The 22,242-nt window shown below is 32.6% G+C and overlaps 1 protein-coding gene across 1 annotated transcript in view; it reads left to right on the top strand.

Moving 5' to 3' along the window:
• The first annotated feature begins 3,630 nt into the window (after positions 1-3,630).
• Positions 3,631-22,242, top strand: part of LOC127723453 (scoloptoxin SSD14-like) — a 34,618-nt gene continuing 16,006 nt past the window's right edge. The window contains exons 1-10 of the mRNA XM_052230090.1: positions 3,631-3,744; positions 9,245-9,401; positions 10,108-10,210; positions 11,889-12,040; positions 12,569-12,692; positions 13,119-13,186; positions 14,720-14,793; positions 16,168-16,370; positions 18,212-18,299; positions 19,204-19,334. Coding sequence (XP_052086050.1) covers positions 3,699-3,744; positions 9,245-9,401; positions 10,108-10,210; positions 11,889-12,040; positions 12,569-12,692; positions 13,119-13,186; positions 14,720-14,793; positions 16,168-16,370; positions 18,212-18,299; positions 19,204-19,334 — 1,146 coding nt within the window. The 5' untranslated portion in view covers positions 3,631-3,698. The remainder of the gene's footprint in view (positions 3,745-9,244; positions 9,402-10,107; positions 10,211-11,888; positions 12,041-12,568; positions 12,693-13,118; positions 13,187-14,719; positions 14,794-16,167; positions 16,371-18,211; positions 18,300-19,203; positions 19,335-22,242) is intronic.

The raw sequence follows: 22,242 nt of genomic DNA on the forward strand, positions 1-22,242 counted from the left end.
AACTACAACACCGTGGTACTTCACGTTGGCGCCAACGACCTCTCCCGTGGTTCATCAGTAAAGACTCTACTCAGGAAATACCAACAACTGACATCAGACATTTGGCACAGCAACCCAACAGCAGACATCATCATATCTGGAGTCCTACCTAGAGCCGACAACCAATTCCCAGGGGCACTTCTGCGCACCAACTTCTTAACGGAACTCAACCAGAGAGCTCGGCTACTCAATACCAAACTACAGTTACTAGCTACCCGAGTTCCAAGACTCCACTACGTTGGTCACCCGTCATTCGCCCAGAAAGGTACTATCCAGAGACACCTACTCAGTCGAGATGGTCTTCATCTAAGCTACCGTGGTACATCAACTGTGGTGAAAGACATCGAGAGCGCCATTCGTCATCTACGCAAAACCAAGGATACTCATGACAGCATCTGGGACCTACCAACGTCAACACCAACGTCAACACCAACGCCAACACCAAAAGCACCTACACCAATGCCTGACCCAACTGAACCAGCTGTAGACCAATCACTGTACCGAACAGCACTACTCACTTTACCGATACCAACACCAACACCAAAACCAGTACTAACTTCAACAGGTATTCAGGTGATTGAAGAGTGGCCTGCTCTTCCACGGGTATGTTATCTGGTATCTTCTCTTATTAACACTTCATCTACCTCTAACACTGTGCATGTTCCTACCACCACGTCCTCATCTGTTCCAGCATGTACCATCTCACCAAATCCTGTTTGTGTCGCACCTACCTCCACTTCTAGCCGCTCACCCACTTCCACTTCTTACCGCTTGTCTACCTCCACTTCTAACCGCTTGCCTACCTCCACTTCTAACCGCTTGCCTACTTCCACTTCTAACCGCTTGCCTACCTCCACTTCTAACCGCTTGTCTACCTCCACTTCTAACCGCTTGCCTACCTCCACTTCCAACCGCTCACCCACTTCTAACCGCTTGCCTACCTCCACTTTTAACCGTCTAGCAGACACTTTCTGGGGTATTGGTTGGAATGGCAGTGGTACCAACATTCAGGGTAAGCTTTTGATGCAGTTACGGTATAGTTACGGTATAGTATTGCTAACACTCCTTCAGTTAACTCACTAGTTACCACCACTCCTATTGCTAACACTCCTTCAGTTAACTCACCAGTTACCACCACCACTCCTACTGATAACACTCCGTCAGTTAACTCCCCAGTTACCACCACTACTATTGCTACCACTCCTTCTGTTAACTCACCAGTTACCACCACTCCTATTGCTAACACTCCTCCCGTTTTAATTGGTTGTGGTGTGACAGTTTATTCAGTTACAGATCATATTCATCAGAGTGCCATTGTGGATATTTTAACTGATCCAGATACATCACGTACATCCGACATGCCACCAGCAAAGCCTAAGGGAAACGAGGTATATTTGATAAGATCCGATAACCATGATGATTGGAAGTGTGACCAATACCAGTGGCTTCATTATGGGAGTAAATCAGTGACAATTAATAGTGTTGTGTTAGAGAAAAAGTTCTACAAGATAAGACTACCCGGTTCTAAAGGACAAATAGAAGGTCGAGGCAGGAATAGAGCAGTTGGTTCATTACAATTTAAGAGAACGGCATATAACTTTAAAGATAACAGGAACTTAGTGTTAGTGCATTACGAAGGTGACGAAACTGTGTATACCCCTCTTTCTCATGGGAATGTGAAAAACAAGATTAATCCACCGGAATTTATTCGAACTGCTCCATCAGTGTTGCAAACAATAGAAAAAGAAGTTAGTTCTGGTCTTAAAACCGCTATGGATGTGTATAGAGATAACATTACAAATAGTGATATTCCTGGTGTGCAACAAGGTGTTTTAAATGCAAGAAATGTGAAACAAGTGGAAAACATTGTGCGAAAAGTGAATGAACAGAAGAGAATAGGCAAAGATGATATTTACAATCTTATGTTGTTGGCTTACCACATGGAGGGATATATTCACGAAATTACTGTGTTCCCGGACTTGACTGCTATAATAGCCTTACCGGAGATGATATCGATAGTGAACCAATTGCTGGATGTTAACACTGAAGAGGATATACCGTTTCAATTTTTCTATGATACAACATGATTATGATAACACCGAAGTTTTACCAGCGCCGGATTCAGAAATAGTGGAAAATATCGATATGCCAGAAACACCAGGAAAACAATCGTCCACAACGGAAACACCTAAATCGAAGAAAAAAAATAAATTCAAATGTAAGGAACAGGATATGAACACTTGTGATACACCTAAACAAGGAAAGAAATTGCGATTTTCGGAGGATGAGGATGAAATACAGCTTATATCGCCGTCCGTGTCACCGAAGAGTACCTGCCGACTTCCGATGAAAAAGCGTAAATTAACAACAGACGCTAAAAGTATAAACCATACACCTTGGTTTGCAAGTTTAAATACAGAACACAAACTTATGTTGGAGAATAATTCATGGCTATGTTCCGAAATTATAAATGTGCGCATGATATGCTAGCGAAACAATTTCCAATTATATCTGGATTTCAATCAACAGGTTTAGCGCCTCTTTTTGATGAAGATAAACAGTGTTGGACAGAAAATTTCGGGACATTCACCAGTCAAGATACACCATGTGTGCAAATTCACCATACCGGAAAATCTCATTGGATTACATCTCTTCAGACTAAAAAGGATAGTGCCGTTTATGTGTTAGATAGTTACAGTAAAGATTTCAGATTAACACCATCGACAGAAATTCAGTTATCAGCTATTTATTCTCATGGAAAAAAGAACTTGCTTGTTAAATTACCTGATGTTCAACAACAAACAAATGGATATGACTGTGGTGTTTATGCTATTGCCAACATGGTGGAATATTGTCTTAAAGAAAAACTCAACACTCAAAGACGTACGAAGTTTATTGAGAAATACATGCGACCACATTTAATATCGTGTTTGGAAAAAGGACATTTTACACCATTTCCTCAAAATACAACATCAAGTACAGACTTTGTTAGGATTTTTGCCAGAAGAATTGAGTGTAGTTGTCAGTGTGGTAAACCAGATGTTTTTGAGAACATGATTGGATGTGAAGCGAAAAGAGGACGGATCAGCTGTACTAAGTGGGTTCATCAGACATGTTCAGGAGTTTCAGAAGATTGGTACTGTGATGAACATCGCGATGCTTGAACATTGTATTGTATTGTATTGTATTGTATTGTATTGTATTGTATTGTATTGTATTGTATTGTATTGTATTGTATTGTATTGTATTGTATTGTATTGTATTGTATTGTATTGTATTGTATTGTATTGTATTGTATTGTATTGTATTGTATTGTATTGTATTGTATTGTATTGTATTTTGTATCATCATAGATATAATAGCTATAATATCTATGGTATCATATTGTATTGTATTGTATTGTGTTAACTCCTATATATTAGATATGAACGTTTTTCACGCTAATACGCTTCCGTATATTTCAGCACATTTCTAAACCTTTTTTGCTTACAAAAGAACGAGATATTTGGTACTTTTCACGTGTTCTTGAACTGAAACTGTATATGGTTATTAGTCTCGTTATACAATTCCGGAAGTATACATCCATAATAAGGGAAACAACTCACCATCTCCTGTCAAAAACAAAATAAGCTACAAACTATATTTTTACGGCTTAATTAATGGAATTATCAAAAGATTTTGATGGAAATGCGTTTACAGTTGACGGTACTTTTCATTTATTTTGAATACAACCAGTCATGGTCCAAAGACATCGAGAGACAACAAAATTATGAAAAAATATAGACAGATAGACAAGATAGATAAAAAATTATATGGCACAAAACTTATCTTAGAACCTCAGAGTTCTCGAAATCTTTTTTGTCCCTTATGGTCATTCAAGAAAATCTGCTGTTCCTCACTACTATTTCTATTGAAAATAGCGAAATTGTGTTGGTCCTTTGCAACACTTTTTCGAGAACGTGCAACCTCAATCACAGTGGGTCTCACTAATTAGCGACAAGAAGAATAAATTTAGCGACAAGAAAACTTAAAAAAAAATATTATTAGAATAAATATATTAAAAAAAATATGCATTGACAGCAATAAAGATAAAAAAAATATGCATTGACAGCAATAAAGAGATTTTCATTTTTTTTTTTATTATATTGATAGATGAAGAAATTAATGAGTCAAGATAACATTTGGAGGTTTGCCTGTGATCTGAACAATTTGTTTCAAAGAATTAATATATTAATATTGATGACAGCTTGCGTATATCATCAGCAATATTTTGTTTGTTAATAGGATAGGTACCTATGTAATTCTGCTATTGCTTTATTCATGTTTTCAAGAGAATGGCCAGGCATTTTTTTCGAACCAGCTGATTATTTTCTTGTAAGAATTACTTCTTTTCATAGATGCATAATGACGCTTAAGGATGAACATTAGAATCATGGTTGGAGTAAAGGACGTGTGTCCCTTATTGTATTGCTACAATAACATTCAATTAACACCTATAACTTTGTACACGCGTCAAACTATACAACTACACGCACCAGAATATACAATAATTGTAAATAGTGAGCAACTGTTGAACACTCAACGTTGTCTTTAATTACCTTTAATCTTCAATCAACTTTAAACTATGCATAAACATCATGCGTATAGTTTGATAAGTCAATACCCAAATAAAATATTCACGTTTTAGTAACATTAGGGGTCAACATTATCTTTTCTGGACACTGATTCACGTATAATGCATTTTGCATGCAGTCAGTTTATTATATTTTAGACAAAGAGAGTGTTAAAAAATTTATAAAATAAATATATTATTGTTCTAAAACACAAGAACATGTAAAAATTAATATCATACTACTTAATATTAATTAATATGACAGGGAAATTTCTATATTTATCATTATCTATCAATATATTTAAAAAAAAAAATGAAAATCACTTTACTTTCCGTATATTAAAATAAAAATGTCAATGCATATTTTTTTAATATATTTATTTTAATAATATTTTTATTAAGTTTTGTTGTCGCTAAATAGTCTTCTTGTCGCAAAATTTATTCTTCTTGTCGCTAAATTTATTCTTCTTGTCGCTTCTTGACGCTTCTTGTCGCTAAAATTCTTCTTGTCGCTAATTAGTGAGATAGATCACAGTTGGTTACAGTCATTACATATACTTCAAATTTACTAATCTTGCCGGTTTCCTGACAACGAAAATTAGATCACACTTATTAAATTTATTAAATGAGCCTTCTTTTACTTTTGGGGTCCCTATACCAATCAGGGGACTTACTTAAATGAGTGATTTTTAATCACTGATTCAAGTAACATTTTGTCCACAAATGTTGGAAGTAAGAGTTGTCTTTCTTTAATAATCACCTATTTAAGTAGTACAAATAAATCACTAGACTAAGTGATTTAATTTTATTGTAGCTTTAAATATATAATACTAATGATCCAGGGACTAGAATTTTATGTTGCTAAAATTATCAGAACCAACATCTGTGTTGATAAGATGACCGGTCATGTCAGGTGATAACCTTGTACCGAATCTGGGATAATGACATGAAAATCACTTGTTTAAGTATCATACCTCTCTTTTCTTACAAAAAAACACTTCTTTAAGTATTATTAATTTACTACCCCCACTAATTTCAACACCCCCCGAACAGTGAAATTTTGATCACGAACAGTAAAATTTTATTACATAATCTGTAAGATGAAACCTTGAATTTTACAGGAAAATTACTTCTACTGCTGGAAAAAATCTGTAAAGAAAGTATCAGTTCATTATGTAAAGCCTTCATTATAGCATTTTTCAACAAATATAGAATTTACAGCTAAATGATTGCATCAAAGGCATAAACCTTGCTATTAAAAAGAAGAAAAAGGTTGATTTTTTCCAATTTTACTAATAATAAGATATAATATACGGTAAACCTATATGTTTAAAATTTTGGTAAACCTACAAAATCACAATTTGTGACAAAATTTCAAATTTGCTACTTGAGGTTGCAGTCTTGTAATTGACTGCTCCATAGGTTTACATGCTAAACAGCTGATCTTTGAAAATAAAAAAATAAAAAATGCTACATAGAAATTTTTTTTCATGTTCATATCATGTATGTACTAATGTGAAATTGTGATTTAATCGAAAAAAAAAGTGGGTCATGCCACAAGAATAAAAGTTATGTAACCCTGAAGTCAAAACTATTTTTTTCTACTTTCTGTTTGCTGTTTTTACTAGGCCGCACCACTTCCAGTAAACATGATATCCTTCCACATTCCTGGATTGACATCCCCAAAAAGATGCAAGATTTTTTTTAAATCTATATATATGTTTCAATTCAGTATAAACTTTTAATCAAACAGAAAAAATTGAGTCCAGAAAAAAATTCCGAAAAAAATGGACTATTTTATTTCCCTCCATGTTTTGACATGCACCGGAAACTGGAGTTGTAATACAAGACTGGTACCTATAAATAAGTGATTTTATAAGTCACTTATTTCAGTAATTCCCCTGACTGTATACATGCTATATCTGTATATATATATATATATATATTATGAGTATTAGGTTAACTATCGGTATATATGGTAAATGGGATTCTTGCAAGGTCTGCAATTTTCACCAATCAAAAATATGTTTTTTTTGTACTGGAAATTAATATATGTGATGTAGTAAATCCCAAACCATATCCAACTAAGTAAGACATCACATGACTTCAATGACGTAGCAATTGCAATCCACCATCTACAGTAAATTTTTCTCATTGAAATTGCATAGGCTTTTTAATAAACTTTATTTGCGATTCATCCTATTTTTATACGCCTGTCAAATTTTTGACGGGACGTATTATGGTATACAAATGTCCGGCGTCCGTCCGTCTGTCTGTCCGTCTGTCTGTCCGGCGTAAACATGTCGCACCGTAACTTGAGAATGACTTATCCAAATTTCATGAAACTTAATATAGTTGTTTCTTATGATGGTCAAACGATCTGTATACTTTTTGGTGAAAATAAGATTAAAACTTTTTGAGTTACGGGACTTAGTAACTAAAACAGGTGTGTGTTTTTTTTCACATGTCGCGCCGTATCTCAAAAAGAATTTATGATTATTGCTTAAAACTTTACACACTTCTTAGTTATATTAATCTTAAGATCTGTATACTTTTTGGTGATGATTCAAAATTTTATTTTAGAGATATTGAGTATTTTGTTAAAAAAGGGGGAGGGGTTTTTCACATGTCGCGCCGTTTCTCAAAAACAGTTTATGATTATTGCTTAAAACTTTACACACTTCTTAGTTATATTAACCTGAAGATCTGTATACTTTTTGGTGATGATTCAAAATTTTATTTTTGAGTTATTGAGTATTTTGTAAAAAAAGGGGAGGGGTTTTTCACATGTCGCGCCGTATCTCAAAAACGATCAATGATTATTGCTTAAAATTTTAAACACTTCTTAGTTATATTAATCTAAAGATCTGTATACTTTTTGGTTTTGATTCAAAATTTTATTTTAGAGATATTGAGTTTTTTGTAAAAAAAAAAGGGGGGTTTTCGCATGTCATGCCGTATGTCAGAAACTATTTATGCTTATTGCATAAAAATTCACACACAAGACGACGGGCATATCATGCGCTCATGGCGCAGCTGTTTATTTAAATTTAAATTCATTGGCAAATTATGTCCCTGATCGATTTAAAATCATGAATTTATTTGAAAATATCTGCAGGTTGCATGTTATGACCATGATTACTTTTACAGCAGCTTTTTTGGATGCAAAAGAAATAATTTTGTTACAGTCCATACATATAATAACACCTACATTACAATACAGAAAGGCACAGACATATATGTACATGTGTATATATATGTCTCTGATAAATGTAAAACACAGGTAATCCTGACGAGTTACAGACAGGTAGATACAAGTCTACATTATACAATTATTCGGGTACCTGTAGTACACAGGAAACGTATGCCAAACAAAATTACCAATACTTGTTCTAATCATCCCCTGAACAAAGTTATTTCCAGAGTTTTTATGTAATATATGTCATATTTGAGCCTTGGGAAACAATATAATTTATTTCTTCCAAATATCAAATTCTGTCACAACACTTTAAAATAAAATATCAGAACAATGATAATGAAAATAAATGAATATTTATATTTTCAGCTTCTTAATGTTTTAACATATGTTTTAAAATATGTTGTAACATATTTATTTTTCATGTTTTTATATATTATATATCATTTGTAAAGTACATCAATTTATTAATTTTCTGTTGGTAAAATTTTTCATTTGATCAAAAAGAATTATAACGAACTCAATCATGTCAATGCAAATGATTTTGGTATATTTAATTATATTTTTTTTGTAATTTTATTTGACACAATTTTTAACAAAATTTGACCTAGTGTAGAGATAAAGTCCATGAAAGTGCACATAATTAGATGTAAAAAATTATTGACCCTTTACCAGCTGATCTGTAGCAACAGAGTTATTAACCCTTATTATGACTTATATAGCTGGAAATTCAGTGAACTGTAATTCAGAAATTATTGCATGCATTTGTTATTGCCATTTTTGAAATGTACAAAATGCAAGATTAATTATTGCGATTGTATCTGATATCAGAGTACTAGTTCCTATTATTGGTATACTCACTCAATCTCATTATTCACATTAATAAAAGAACAGTGTTCCAATGTCCCCCACATTGCACATATTTTATGTATCCAAGGATCAAGGGCAATAACTAAAAAATACACTTTTTTTGGTCTTTAATACTGTTGATAAATATCTTAGAGAAATGAATGCTTCAGAGCAAATTAAATGTCATTTCCACTATAATTAATATTTCCAAGGGCATAAACCTATTTGATCAGCATTTATTTTCGCAAGTGTCAAAGATATTGCTAATATAAACCTATGATATAAATTTCTTAAAATGTGGGCAAGAATTGTACACATGAGAGCGCTTTTAATATTTTAAAATCAACATTTTGAGAATACTTTTATGAATATATAACATTTTATGAAAAAATAAGAAGAGTTTTATTGCCTGCCCTTTGGTTGAAGATCAGCCAGTGAGTTAGTGGTATGACTGGAATAGACCCTTCTACCATTTTAATGCTGTGGGACATATTTCATGTATTTCAGAATCAATTTTTAAGAAAACTATTTAATTTTTTTTTTTACAGATGACAAAGATGACTTAATTTCTCCTGATGAAGGACCAGTTATTGGTAAAGGTGGTCATGTGATCGAAGCAAGGGGAAGTGTTGACTTACAGAAATCCAAAGGAGAGACATCTCCCCTTTCACATAACAAGAAAGGGTCAGCTTCAGGAAAAGATTTGTAAGTGTTTATTAGATATCTCCCCAGCAATAAATTTGAATCATTTTCATTTTATATATGATCTTCAAAGTTTAGATTTGATGTATTGTTTATTTTTGTAAAAATGATTCATGTAGCCACACAAAAATAAAAATTTAGAAGGGAAATAATCCTTACAATATTATGACAATGATTAGTGAATAAAGATTTTTTTTCTATATTCCTAACTCACTGTCACAGACACACTTAACCTCTGGTTATAAGACATGTCAAACAGCAATGAGGTGTCAGCAAATTTTAATTTAGTACGGCAGATCAAAATGCTGAGAGAAAGATATTCCCATGTTAAAAATCAAAGCCTACATGTAGACCCAGGTGTGATTAACTCGATGAAGTATCCATTACTAAATGAAAAAGTTATTGAATTATCCTGAAGTATTTTTTAGAAATCATATCTTAGGTCGTCTTTACTTGATTGTTAACACCTTTCTATCTGTAATTTATGCTGACGGTAAGCTGAATCATAGTTCCAGAAACAATGTCAATTTTGCAATTGAAAAGTCTACTATATGATAAGTATGCACAAAATGTACATGCATTGTTAACATCAAGAAATTACTTAGTTTGATTAGCACAAAAATCACCTGCAAACACTCCATCTTTTTTACATCTAGATTAGATGATATGAAATGTTGATAAATTTACGATGGTATCATTATTATTGTAGACAAACGTCCCATGGATTGAAGGTTATAGTTGGAGTAGCAATAGGATTCTCTGTACTGGTTACCATAGCGCTGCTCCTTACCATCTATCTAGGTCATGGACAGGTAAGAAAGTTGAAACAGATCATGTCATATCGATATCTGAAAGGAGGAAGTTCGCAATTTGGCCCTGATGATGAAGTTTAATGTATTAAGCTAAAAAATGTTTTAAGTTGATGAAAATTTATATTACACAGTTAATTTGAACTATTGTTGTCTAAGATTAATTTAAAGCATTGATTTTTACATCCCAAATAGACCAAAAATTTAATAAAATGAGAAATTTGACAAGAGCCTCTATTTTAATTAATTAAATAATAATTTCAAACAAATTTAGGCCTACAAAACAGAGCGCAGGTGTGGACAAACTAAATATTCAAGTCCGATATATATATAACAAACATTATCTTAAAAGATCTTTTTTTGTTGACACATGCCCTCTATGTTTCCTGTCTAAAAATTCAATGGAAATTAACTCATTTTTATTGAAATTTTGTGGAAAATCAAAATGAGTGCTATTTGTGACGTCATGAATAGAATGCAAGAACGTAAATTTTCAGTTTAAGGTCATATTTTCTATTAAGTCATTATATTAGCTATGTTTCAGTGTGATATAGGTCAATAGATCCTAATGTGAAATTGTAGAAACAGGGGCCATTTTAGGGCCTTATTGTACTCCGTTAGAATTTTTAAGGTCAAACTGTCTCAACTAGAATTGTCTTTCCCGTTTTAGTTTACCTCATGGCATTTGAGGGCCTTGCAGTATGTCTATATGTTCAGTCTATATTGATAGGGAGTTCTCAGATATTGATTGATATATCGATGAACAAACATTTCAAGTATATGAAAACATGTTAAGTACTGTATAGCGGGTTATTTTCGTGGGTGTTTTTTTTTCGCTTATTTTGGCGGATGAAAGAAAATCACGAAAATAAATTCTGCGAAAATTAATGCATACTTTTGTTACTTTCTAATAGCTAAAGCATCGGTCGGTAGGTCAATAACGGTATAGGTTATTTTTAACAACATAAACAAAAAGGGCATTGAACATACATGTATTTTATAAAATGACTGTCACATGTGTATATCATTATCAATTAGTGTCAAATAGATTATGAGTAGGGTACTCTATCAGGTAATTATCCTTATTAATTAGTGTCAAATTACATAAGAGTTGTAAATCAGTCTTGATAATTTTATAACCTAATTAGTGAGTACATCAAAGTTCCAGGCAAGATCAATAAATAAGACGTCATTTAGGTAAACAAATCAATTAACTTGCTTCTCAATTTTTCAATATTTTATATGCAACAATTTCAGTATCCGCCAAAATATTTAATTGGGATTTTAAGAATCCACCAAAATAAAAACCGCCAAAATTTTTCGTATACTTTGTTGCCCCTAAATCACGAAATTTTACACCTGCGAAAATAACCCGCTATACGGTACATAGCTTCTTTTTTATTTATTAACAACTTTTATAGACTCTGAAAGTTCTTGATGTTCACCACAGGCCATTGTTTTTATATTAAAAAGTTAATTTGAAATATGCTGGATGTTAAGAATTTACATGAATATATATAATAAAATTGTAGCTATTTTTTTTGTGTGACTTAGACAAATGACATAACTACATGGTAAGATTTTTACCATGGTTGCAGTTAATGCTTGTTACAGTTCAGTTTTGGAATTAGTGTTTGTATTGTTACATTTTAATAATGTAAAGGAGTTTTAACTTATGCAGGTTGGGGCTTCAGGTGCTGTAGCAGCAGATGTCCCAGAATGTTCAGTTATGGGGTTGACTATACTAGAACAGGGAGGCAATGCTGTGGATGCTGCTGTCTCAACAATGTTTTGTGTGGGTGTGGTCAATGCACAGAGTTCTGGGATAGGAGGGTGAGTAATCAAAAACTACTTCAAAGCTTTGTTAAAACACAGATATTGCATACACATGTTCTATGTTATCAACATTCAATTATGAAAACTGATATATATATATAAAATTAAAATTGAGAATGGAAATGGGGAATGTGTCAAAGAGACAACATTCCGACCATAGAGCAGACAACAGCCGAAGGCCACCAATGGGTCTTCAATGCAGAGAGAAACTCCCTCACCAGGGGGCGTCCTTCAGCTGGCCCCTAAACAAATATGTATACTAGTTCAGTGATAATGGACGTCATACTAAACTCCAAATTATACACAAGAACATATATATATATATTTGTCAACTCTTTTCTGTTTAAAAGAGTATTGCAAATGGAATTAAATTTTTAAATATTTGTCCATGATTAAAATAATTATTTTAAAGGTTCCACCCTTTGACATTTTATTGTGGTGATTTTTTAAACGAATCACCTTGTGTGTACTTGATATTATCATTGTGTATAGAAGTATTTTTAACCATATTTAATTTACTTTCAGTGGAGGTTTCATGATGGTTCATGATCATAAAACAAATGAAGCTAAAGTCTACGATTTTAGAGAAGTTGCTCCAAAAGCTGCCACAAAGACAATGTTTGGTGGTGATTCAGCCAAAACATTAAAGGTATATTTTAAACCTTTTTAAAGCAGTGTAACAAATGCAATTATTTTAAAGGACTGAAATGATACTGCTTGATAATGAAATGTCAAACATTGGTCATAGTTTAATTAGAGAGTATTTAGTCATCCAGGCAGTCAGAGATTTATGGAAAACATTATCTTGTAATAAGTAATATTTTCATTTTCTTCTCTGAACCTACTTGTTAAATGCTATAATAAAAAAAAAGAAATGAAGTTTAAAAGGTCATCCACAAATTATCTTCATTGAAAGAAAATCAACACTGCTGGAGGCAATATATGGGACTCTGTTTGGACTCTTTTTTTCATAAATCTTTTCTTCTGAAATTACACGGTGAATGTTTTGAAATTTAAGCGGACTACGATTGGATAACCCTCTACAAACAATATTGTGTTCTTTTGGTATTTGCAGGGAGGTCTGTCTGTTGCTGTGCCTGGAGAGCTTAAAGGAATGGAACTGGCACATAAAAAATATGGAAAGTATGTAGCTTGTATTATAGTTCAAATTGAAATTTTTAGAAATGTTAATGAAATTGTAAATATAGAGAAGTGTAGTATTACTACAAAACAAGTTCTGTTGTGTGATTCAGATTTTTATTTCAATGCACTGCATACAGAGTACCTAGGTTGCAACATCTGTAAAGTACAACATTTTTCAAACTTTATTAAAGCCTTGCGCACATAATGCACCCAGCTGTTTTTACATTTTGAACTTTCTAAAAGGACAGATTCGAATTAACCAAAATTCAGCAAATATTATTATTAATGAAAATATTTCTCAGCAGTTATGTAGCTTATGATAACTAAGTTTGTGGTTGTCATAAAGATATTTCAAATTGATGTGAATACAAACGACAATCAATGAATCAGTTTATTGACATAGCCCTTGGATGTTGTTATTTAAAAATGATTTTAGTTTCCGGCCAATCGATTTGTCCATCTTTACTAGAATGTGTGATGTTGGGGCCTTTTATAGCTGACTATACACACCAGGTATCCGGATCCAAAAACATGGAGGGATCCAAATCACAAGTAGCAATTAATGAACAATGTGTAACAGTGGATAAGTAAAATTTGGATCCGATTCCCACAGAGGAAATATGGTCTGTGGGATTTGGATCCAGATTTAACTAACCCACCGTTACACATTGTTCATTAATTCCTCCTCAGATTAGGATCCCTCTGCAGCTTTGGATTCGGATACCTGCTATGCTATAGGGAATGGTTTTTTTTTTTTATTTTTTGCAGTATGATGACCTTTAGTTGATAACATTTACATCATAATTGGAACTCTGGCGAATAATTTTTTAATTGGCAATCATACCACATCTCCTTATTTTTATACTAATTTAAGATTTGTTTTGACCTATTTGAACTAATTAAGGCATAATTGTTGATATTTTTATAGACAATAACATTTATGTTAGTTAGTATTGTGCACAGATGACTGTGGAGTAAAAACAGAACCGATGGTCTCATAATAGCCTGCTCATTTCAAGTGTATATACGTAGTGGGTTGTGGGTTAGATGCCAGGTCAAACCAAAGACTTTGAAATTTGGTATTTGCTGCTTCTCCGCTAAGCACACAAAAATTAAGAAGTAGGAGCAAAGACTTGTTGGCTCAGAATCAGAATAATGTCTCAGGGTAGGGTGACATGTCGTCCTGCGGACTGTTACTTTGTGAACTAGCACTTTAAAAATCTGACTTAGCATGGCATTCTAGTACAAAGTAGGATCTATATTCATATCATATTATCATGTTCTTGTCCTGAATATGCATTTAATTTGTCACTGGACCTTAAACAGCCATCCATCCATCCATCCATCCATCCAGAGGAGTAAAACAGAATACTATTTACATTAGATATATTACACCAATGGGGAAGTCCTAAATGTTAAAAAAAATCTGTAAGCAAAATTGTTATTATTGATTATAAAAATTAATATAAGATAAGTTACAAGACTATCCTTTTTAAACTTTTGTTATTTCCTCATTACATTGATAATTTATAGGTTACCATGGAGTTCTGTAGTAAAACCAGCTGCAAATTTAGCCAGAAATGGATACAAGGTTACCATGGCAATGGGTAACTATCATTTCTATATGTTCTAATCTACAACAGTATATTTATTTATAAACATGATGTATGGTAAACATAGATGAGACAGCAACCTAACAACACAAACAAATGAGACAGCAACTCCACAACACAAATCAATGAGACAGCAACACCCCAATGCAAACATGAATGAAACAGCAACATAGCACAAACATATATAAGACAACAACACAAACAAATGAGATGGCAACCCTACAACACAAACATGAATGAAAGACAGCACCCAACAGCACAAACATATGAATGTGAGACAGCAACCCAACAGCACAAACATGAATGAGAGACAGCAACCCAACAGCACAAACATGAATGAGGGACAGCAACCCAACAGCACAAACATATGAATGAGAGACAGCAACCCAACAGCACAAACACATGAATGAGAGACAGCAACCAAACAGCACAAACATAAATGAGAGACAGCAACCCAACAGCACACAAACATGAATGACAGACAGCAACCCAACAGCACAAACACATGAATGAGAGAGCAATCCAACAGCATAAACATGAATCAGAGACAGCAACCCAACAGCACAAACATGAATGAGAGACAGTAACCCAACAGCACAAACATGAACGAGAGACAGCAACCCAACATCACAAACATGAATGACAGACCAACCCATCAGCACAAACATATGAATGAGAGACAGAACCCAACAGAACAAACATATGAATGAGAGACAGAACCCAACAGCACAAACATAAATGAGAGACAGCAACCCAACATCACAAATATATGAATGAGAGACAGCAACCCAACAGCATAAACATGAATGAGAGACAGCAACCCAACAGCACAAACATGAATGAGAGACAGCAACCCAACATCACAAACATGAATGAGAGACAGCACCCCAACAGCACAAACATATGAATGAGAGACAGCAACCCAACATCACAAACATGAATGAGAGACAGCAACCCAACAGCACAAAACATATGAATGAGAGAGCAACTCAACAACTCAAAATATGCAAATAGAGATTACTCTTCAACAATAGACAAGTGCTAATACCCAATTGCAATGATTCACGTTCTGAACATGCATGACATATTAATGTTATTTGAACTAATTTAGGCATGATTGTTGCTAAAGATTAGCAAAGAACTTCCTGCAAACCACATAACTGCATGTTTTGTACTTCAGTGTTTCATTTCATACTTTTACTTTTCCTTAAAATGCCTCACTAGTGACTAGTTGGCGAAATATTTAGACCATTATGAACAATTACTTTGCGGTAATTTACGGGTGATGTTGACTTACATGTTGTTTTAACATTTAGATAAAATATGATTTTGATGTGCTTTCATGTTCAACTTTATATGTGTTTTCAGCAACAGATTTTAAAACAGGAAAGGTCAAAATAAGTGATTTCCAAGGTCAGCTTGGTAACATCTACCTAACAAGTGATGGACAGTTTGTAAAGGAAGGGACGAAGATCAAAAACATAAAGTTAGCTGATACTCTAGACATCATTGCAGCTAAAGGCAGCGATGCATTCTATGAGGGAGAACTAGTACAGAGTATTGTTAATGCTGTGAGTAAATATATTACAACTTATTGGGGATGACAATCTATAAAAAAAGAAGTAAATACTTTAAATTCACAAGTTTGTGCATGCATTTATTATCTCCATTGTTCAACAATGGATAAAAATTTGAAATAATTATTATGATTTCAGGAAATGCTGCATACGAGTTTAAAAATTCCATTGAAATTCAAAATGTGACTTTTTATATTTACATTTGGAACCTGATGTTCAGTGGTTGTCGTTTGTTGATGTGGTTCATAAGTGTTTCTCGTTTATCGTTTTTTATATAGATTAGACCGTTGGTTTTCCTGTTTGAATGGTTTTACACTAGTCATTTTTGGGGCCCTTTATAGCTTGCTGTTCGGTGTGAGCCAAGGCTCCGTGTTGAAGGCCGTACTTTGACCTATAATGGTTTACTTTAACAAATTGTGACTTGGATGGAGAGTTGTCTCATTGGCACTCATACCACATTTTCTTATATCTATCTATATAAAATAAAAACATTGCAAAAATTTATGAATGTAGCTGTGAAAGTGTGATGATGAAATGGTATGATAATAACTGTTTTATTATACAATTGAAATTTTGACAAGCATGTAATGGTATGATGGGTCATTGTCTATCCATGGACAGTCACATTTTGATTTTGTACAGAAACTTTTGATCTAGATAATCAATTCCTTAAACAATTTTATTACAGCAGTTCTCAACACCAAATAAAAAAATAATATATATAAAATAAATAACAGGAATTACCAAAAATATTTTGACAGTACAATGGACCAACCAAACATAAATTACCACCCGACTCCTTCAAGAAAATGGAGGTACTTGAATATGCATTGATTATTGGTCCAAATTTATCTGAAAAATGGACAAAATGACTATTAAAACAGTGTCATCTTAGGATTAAACATTCATCTTTTTAATTTCAAATTTGAAATGGACCACCTAAAAATTGCACAAAAATGCATTCTTTTATACATTATATATAGATAAAACTCTGCAGAAACACATTATCAACACACAAATAAAGCTTTAAACAGTCAGTAAGGGTCAATGTATTTTGACTGTTCAAATAGCACAGTTGCAGTATAAATTACTTTTATTGTGTATATGAATGGATACTACACAGAATTTGATAACAAACAAGATGTACAGGAAAAGACTACTGTAAATTCAGAAATTATTGCGTGCATTTATTATTGCGATTTTTGAAGAATGGACAAAAATGCGAGATTAATTATTGCGATGTCAGGAAAATCTGCATACAGATATATGTATAAGATATCAGAATGCGAGTTCTTATTATTGCGATACTAACCTAGTCACATTATTCGCATTAATAAAAACCTCGCAATAATTTCCGAATTTACAGTACTTATTTAAACCTGAATTATCTGTACTGAATAAATGTCAATTTGACAATTACCATATTATAACATTTAAATGATTTTTTGTTGGTTATTTAATCCTCTTGAGTTGTCATGGTTGTGAATTTATTTATTTGTTTCACATGTTTCATTTTAGAGTTTTAAACCATCTCTCAATATGAAAAAAAAATCAAATTTTTTTTGTGGGAAATCAGTAGTTTCCATCAATCAGTCTGAAACTTCCAAATTAATCATTTCAAAGATAAAAGGCTAATTTAATGCAGTGAGCAAAATTAAACAAAGTGAATCGTCTTCAGATATCTTAATTGTGAAAAAAAAAAACATTATGTGAAATGAGGTTAAAAGACAGTAATTATTCAAAAGTTCCATTGGCTTTTGATGCCTGTGTTCTTGTAAAGACTTTATTTTCAGTTGCAAATATATTATTGCAACAAGTTTTGTTTCTGTCAATAGGTAACAAATGCAGGAGGCATATTGACAGCGGATGACCTGAAGGATTATGAGGTAGTAGTTAGAGATGTTGTCAAGACAACATATAAAGGTAAGAGGTCAGAGATGTTGTCAGGACAACATACTGAGGATGTACTTAGGTCAGGTTTAGGAATTTGTGTCATATGTTCAGACTCCTTGTTTTTTTTTCTTACGATACAGGGTAAAATATTTTGCCCCATAACACCCATTTTTCTTTTCATATAAAACTTCAATAGCTCATAAAAGGTCATTTACCAAAATTAACGCAGATTCTAGATTTCTTTTCTTTCGATTTGAGACCCAAATAATACCAATGCAAATATAAGGTAGAAGTCAGAGTCAGCAATTTCCCGCCATTTTTTAAAATTTAAATATCTCGAAAAGGAGTTCCATAACCTATCAATATTTTTAGCTTGTTTTGTTTCTTAACTAATGCTCTTCTGACTTATAGTATCAATTTTGAATTCTAGATTTTTTTAATTTCACCTAAGTACATCCTTAAGGTAACAGGACAGAGATGTTGTCAGGCCAACATTTAAAGGTGAGAGGTCAGATATATTGTCAGGACAATATTTAAAGGTAAGAGGTTATAGATGTCGTAAGTAACAAATGCTTAAATGTCAATATAATTTGGCTGCTTAAATAGCGCAGCATGTTTAGTAATTATTAAAGCATAAAATTGCCATTGATTCACAGAAAAAAAGGAATTTTCTACAAATTTACAAAAAAAAGTATATCTAATTATTGATCAATTAAAAAAAAAACTTCCAAAAAACAAATATTTATATATATTTGGAAAATCACGGTTTATTTTAATTAGAAACTCTAATCTGCTTATGGTATTGAGAACAAGAAGGCCACACATGCCTTTTTCCTTATTTGTTGAAGAAAAAAATTCCTTAAAAAATAAAATTTGTAAACACTAAATGACAATATGATACACTATACACACTGTTTATGATTTATTATTACAGATCAGACATTGATATCAGTACCAGCTCCAGGGGGTGGACCAGTAATATTATCTATCATGAACATATTGGAAGGGTATAACTTCAAATCAGGCGATAAAAACCAAACTAAGACAGTACACAGAATGTTAGAGGTTTGTTCATTTAAATAATGGGCTACTTTGTTCTAGACTCTTTAAATTCAGAAATTTTTGTGATTATTGGGCATTTGACAAAATGCAAGACTTATTATTGCCATTTCAGGAAAAGCTGTTTACAAAAAATATTATCAAAATTTAAAATGCAACATTTTATTTTTTGGAAGATCTATCCCATTGTAATTTTGCCAAAATAAAAACACCATAAAATTTTCAGAATTTTCAGTACAACTGTGAACGCAGAAATTTCATTGGTTTTTGTCTCGCCTTGACAGAGTCAAAAAGCGAGACATAGGTATGCTGTTGTCGGCGTCAACAATATATTACATTGTAGTTTGTGATTAGGTCAGTTTATGGGGAACCACTGGTGGTAGGTCAATGATATTTGATATGCAGTTGAATTAGCATTGACACATCTCATTTCCTTGGAGATTATTTGGCCCTGCCCCCTCAGTCATGGTCTATTGACTTTGAAACTTTTGCTTAGTTTACATGTATTAGTTTGTGATTAGGTCAGTTTATGGGGAACCATTAGTGGAAGGCTAATGATAATTGGTATGCAGTTGTATAAGCATTAGAACATCTCATTTCCATGGAGAATATTTGGCCCTGCCCCGTCAGTCATGGTCTATTGACTCTGAACTTTTTGCTTAGTTTACATGTATTAGTTTGTGATTAGATTAGTTTAAGATGAACAGGTCATGTTAAGTCAATGATATTTGGTATATAAATTTATTGGCATTTGCAAGTCTCATTTCCATGGAGATTATATAGCTCCACCCCCTCATCATGGTTCATTGATTTTGAAACTTTTACATAGTTTACAAGTTAATGTTTGTGGTTAGGTTTGTTTAAAGGGAACGACTTTATATGATAAGTCAATGGTATTTGGTATGCAGTTGTATTAGCATTGGCACATCTCATTTCCATGGAGATTGTTTAGTCCCGACCTTCAGTCATGGTTCATTGACTTTGAACATTTGCATAACTTACATGTTAAAGTATTGCTATTTTAATTTCAACATTTGCATTATCAAAATTACAAAAAGGCGAGACATACCTCTATGTAAACAGTGTATTAGTTTTGTTTATTTCCTGAATAAGTATTATTCCCTTGAATTAATTACCAAATCAAAAAAGAAACTGACAATGAACACTTCTATCTATAATAAGTGATAAACTAGGAAAAATCCAGCTTCACAAAATCAAAATGAAATTCAAAACTGTGAAATGTTCACCCCTTAAAAAAATAATGTTTCTGCATTAAAATTTGTTTCAATATGAATAATGGGAGATGTGTGATATATATACAGTCGAACCTCGTTGTGTTGAACTCAGTTGTGTCAAAAACTTGGATGAGTCCAAGTAATTTCTTGGTCCCGGTAAAATTCCAGTTTGATCAATGCACAGTTACCTCTGATGAGTAGAACTCAGTTGATTCGAATACTCGGTTTAGTTGAGTAAATGTTATAGTCCCGTTGATTTGAAATTAATGTAAATTAACCCTGATGTCTCAAAGTTCGTAAGTAAGAATTTTCAAAAGATGTAGAGCTAATGATAAAAATTCAAATCAGGTGTATTTCTTATGAAACCTAATCATTTTCAAAAGAGATTAAAGCTGAGTAAACATACTTGTTTGTATAACAGTTAAAATGACCCGTAATTAACATCTTTGTTGATCATCCAAGTGGAACGTTAGTGTTTTGAACACATTTCACATGACATAAAAACGAAACGAATTTAAATGAACAAAGCCGAGATTAAATGCATTGTTAGAATTAAAATTCATAAATTACAATAGATAATAGGATTAAGACAATTATGATAAATTCATAATAATTTAATGTAAAGCAGACGACCTCATCAGAGACCATTCAGAACTTGTTTCGTTCCGCGAGTCATTTCATAATTTACAGTGACTGACGTTTGTAAATATAAGTGTATACTATTGATTTTATTAGTCCCCTAGCAACGAAGTCGAAGGGGACTTTAGGTTTGCACTCCGTCTGTCTGTCTGTCTGTCCGTCTGTCTGTCCTTCTGTCAGTCCGGCAAATCAGCTTTCCACACTTTTTTTCTTCATTCTTGAAGATATTGATTTGATATTTGGTATATTGTTTTATCATGACAAGTTACAGATCAAGTTCGAATTTTGTTCCGGTCTGATAATTTAGTCCAGAGTTATGGACCATAACTCTGGACCATATCTAATGTTAGAGTACTATGTTAAACCATATTTCTGTACAAAGGGAGATAACTCATTTTTTTAAAGACATTCATTGTTAAATTATTTGAAGATTTTTTTATCAGGTTTGTTAGTTATTTAGTATAAACTAATATTCTGAATGCTATATATATATATAAAGAAAAATTTATGAAGAGAAATCCTTTAATTAGATATATTAATAATCTATTTTTATTAATGTATATATTTCAATACATTACATTGTGTAGATACATGTTCAGTGTTCTCCCCCGGATTTTTTGGATAGCACCAGGGTAACGCGTGTGAACAGCTTGGTGAAATGATTCATACAATCAGTTGTGTCGCGTGGCGTCGCTATATTTCTAGTTACATGTACTGCAGTTTTAATGTCTCTTGTTTTGTTTTAATACTGTGGTACAGTGTTATGTCAGAATATTATTGGTTAAAAAGATCAATAAACAGTTTGTATACTTTTAATATTTTTAAAAAATAAATAAAACATGATTCATTACATAATATTCATCTAAATTTAAAGTAATTAAATCTTTTATAAAATCCATGATCAATAAAAATAAAATATCATTCAAACAGGAACATATATATTGTTAGATATACTGTTCATGCTGTTCCCAGATTCAAGAGAGAACAAAAATGTTCAATTTAAAAAACTTTCTAGTTTCTAGAAAGAAAGTTGTTGTATG

The sequence above is a fragment of the Mytilus californianus genome, unplaced genomic scaffold (genome assembly GCF_021869535.1).
Source record: "Mytilus californianus isolate M0D057914Y unplaced genomic scaffold, xbMytCali1.0.p SCAF_13, whole genome shotgun sequence".
In the NCBI taxonomy this organism is placed as follows: Eukaryota; Metazoa; Mollusca; class Bivalvia; order Mytilida; family Mytilidae; genus Mytilus; species Mytilus californianus.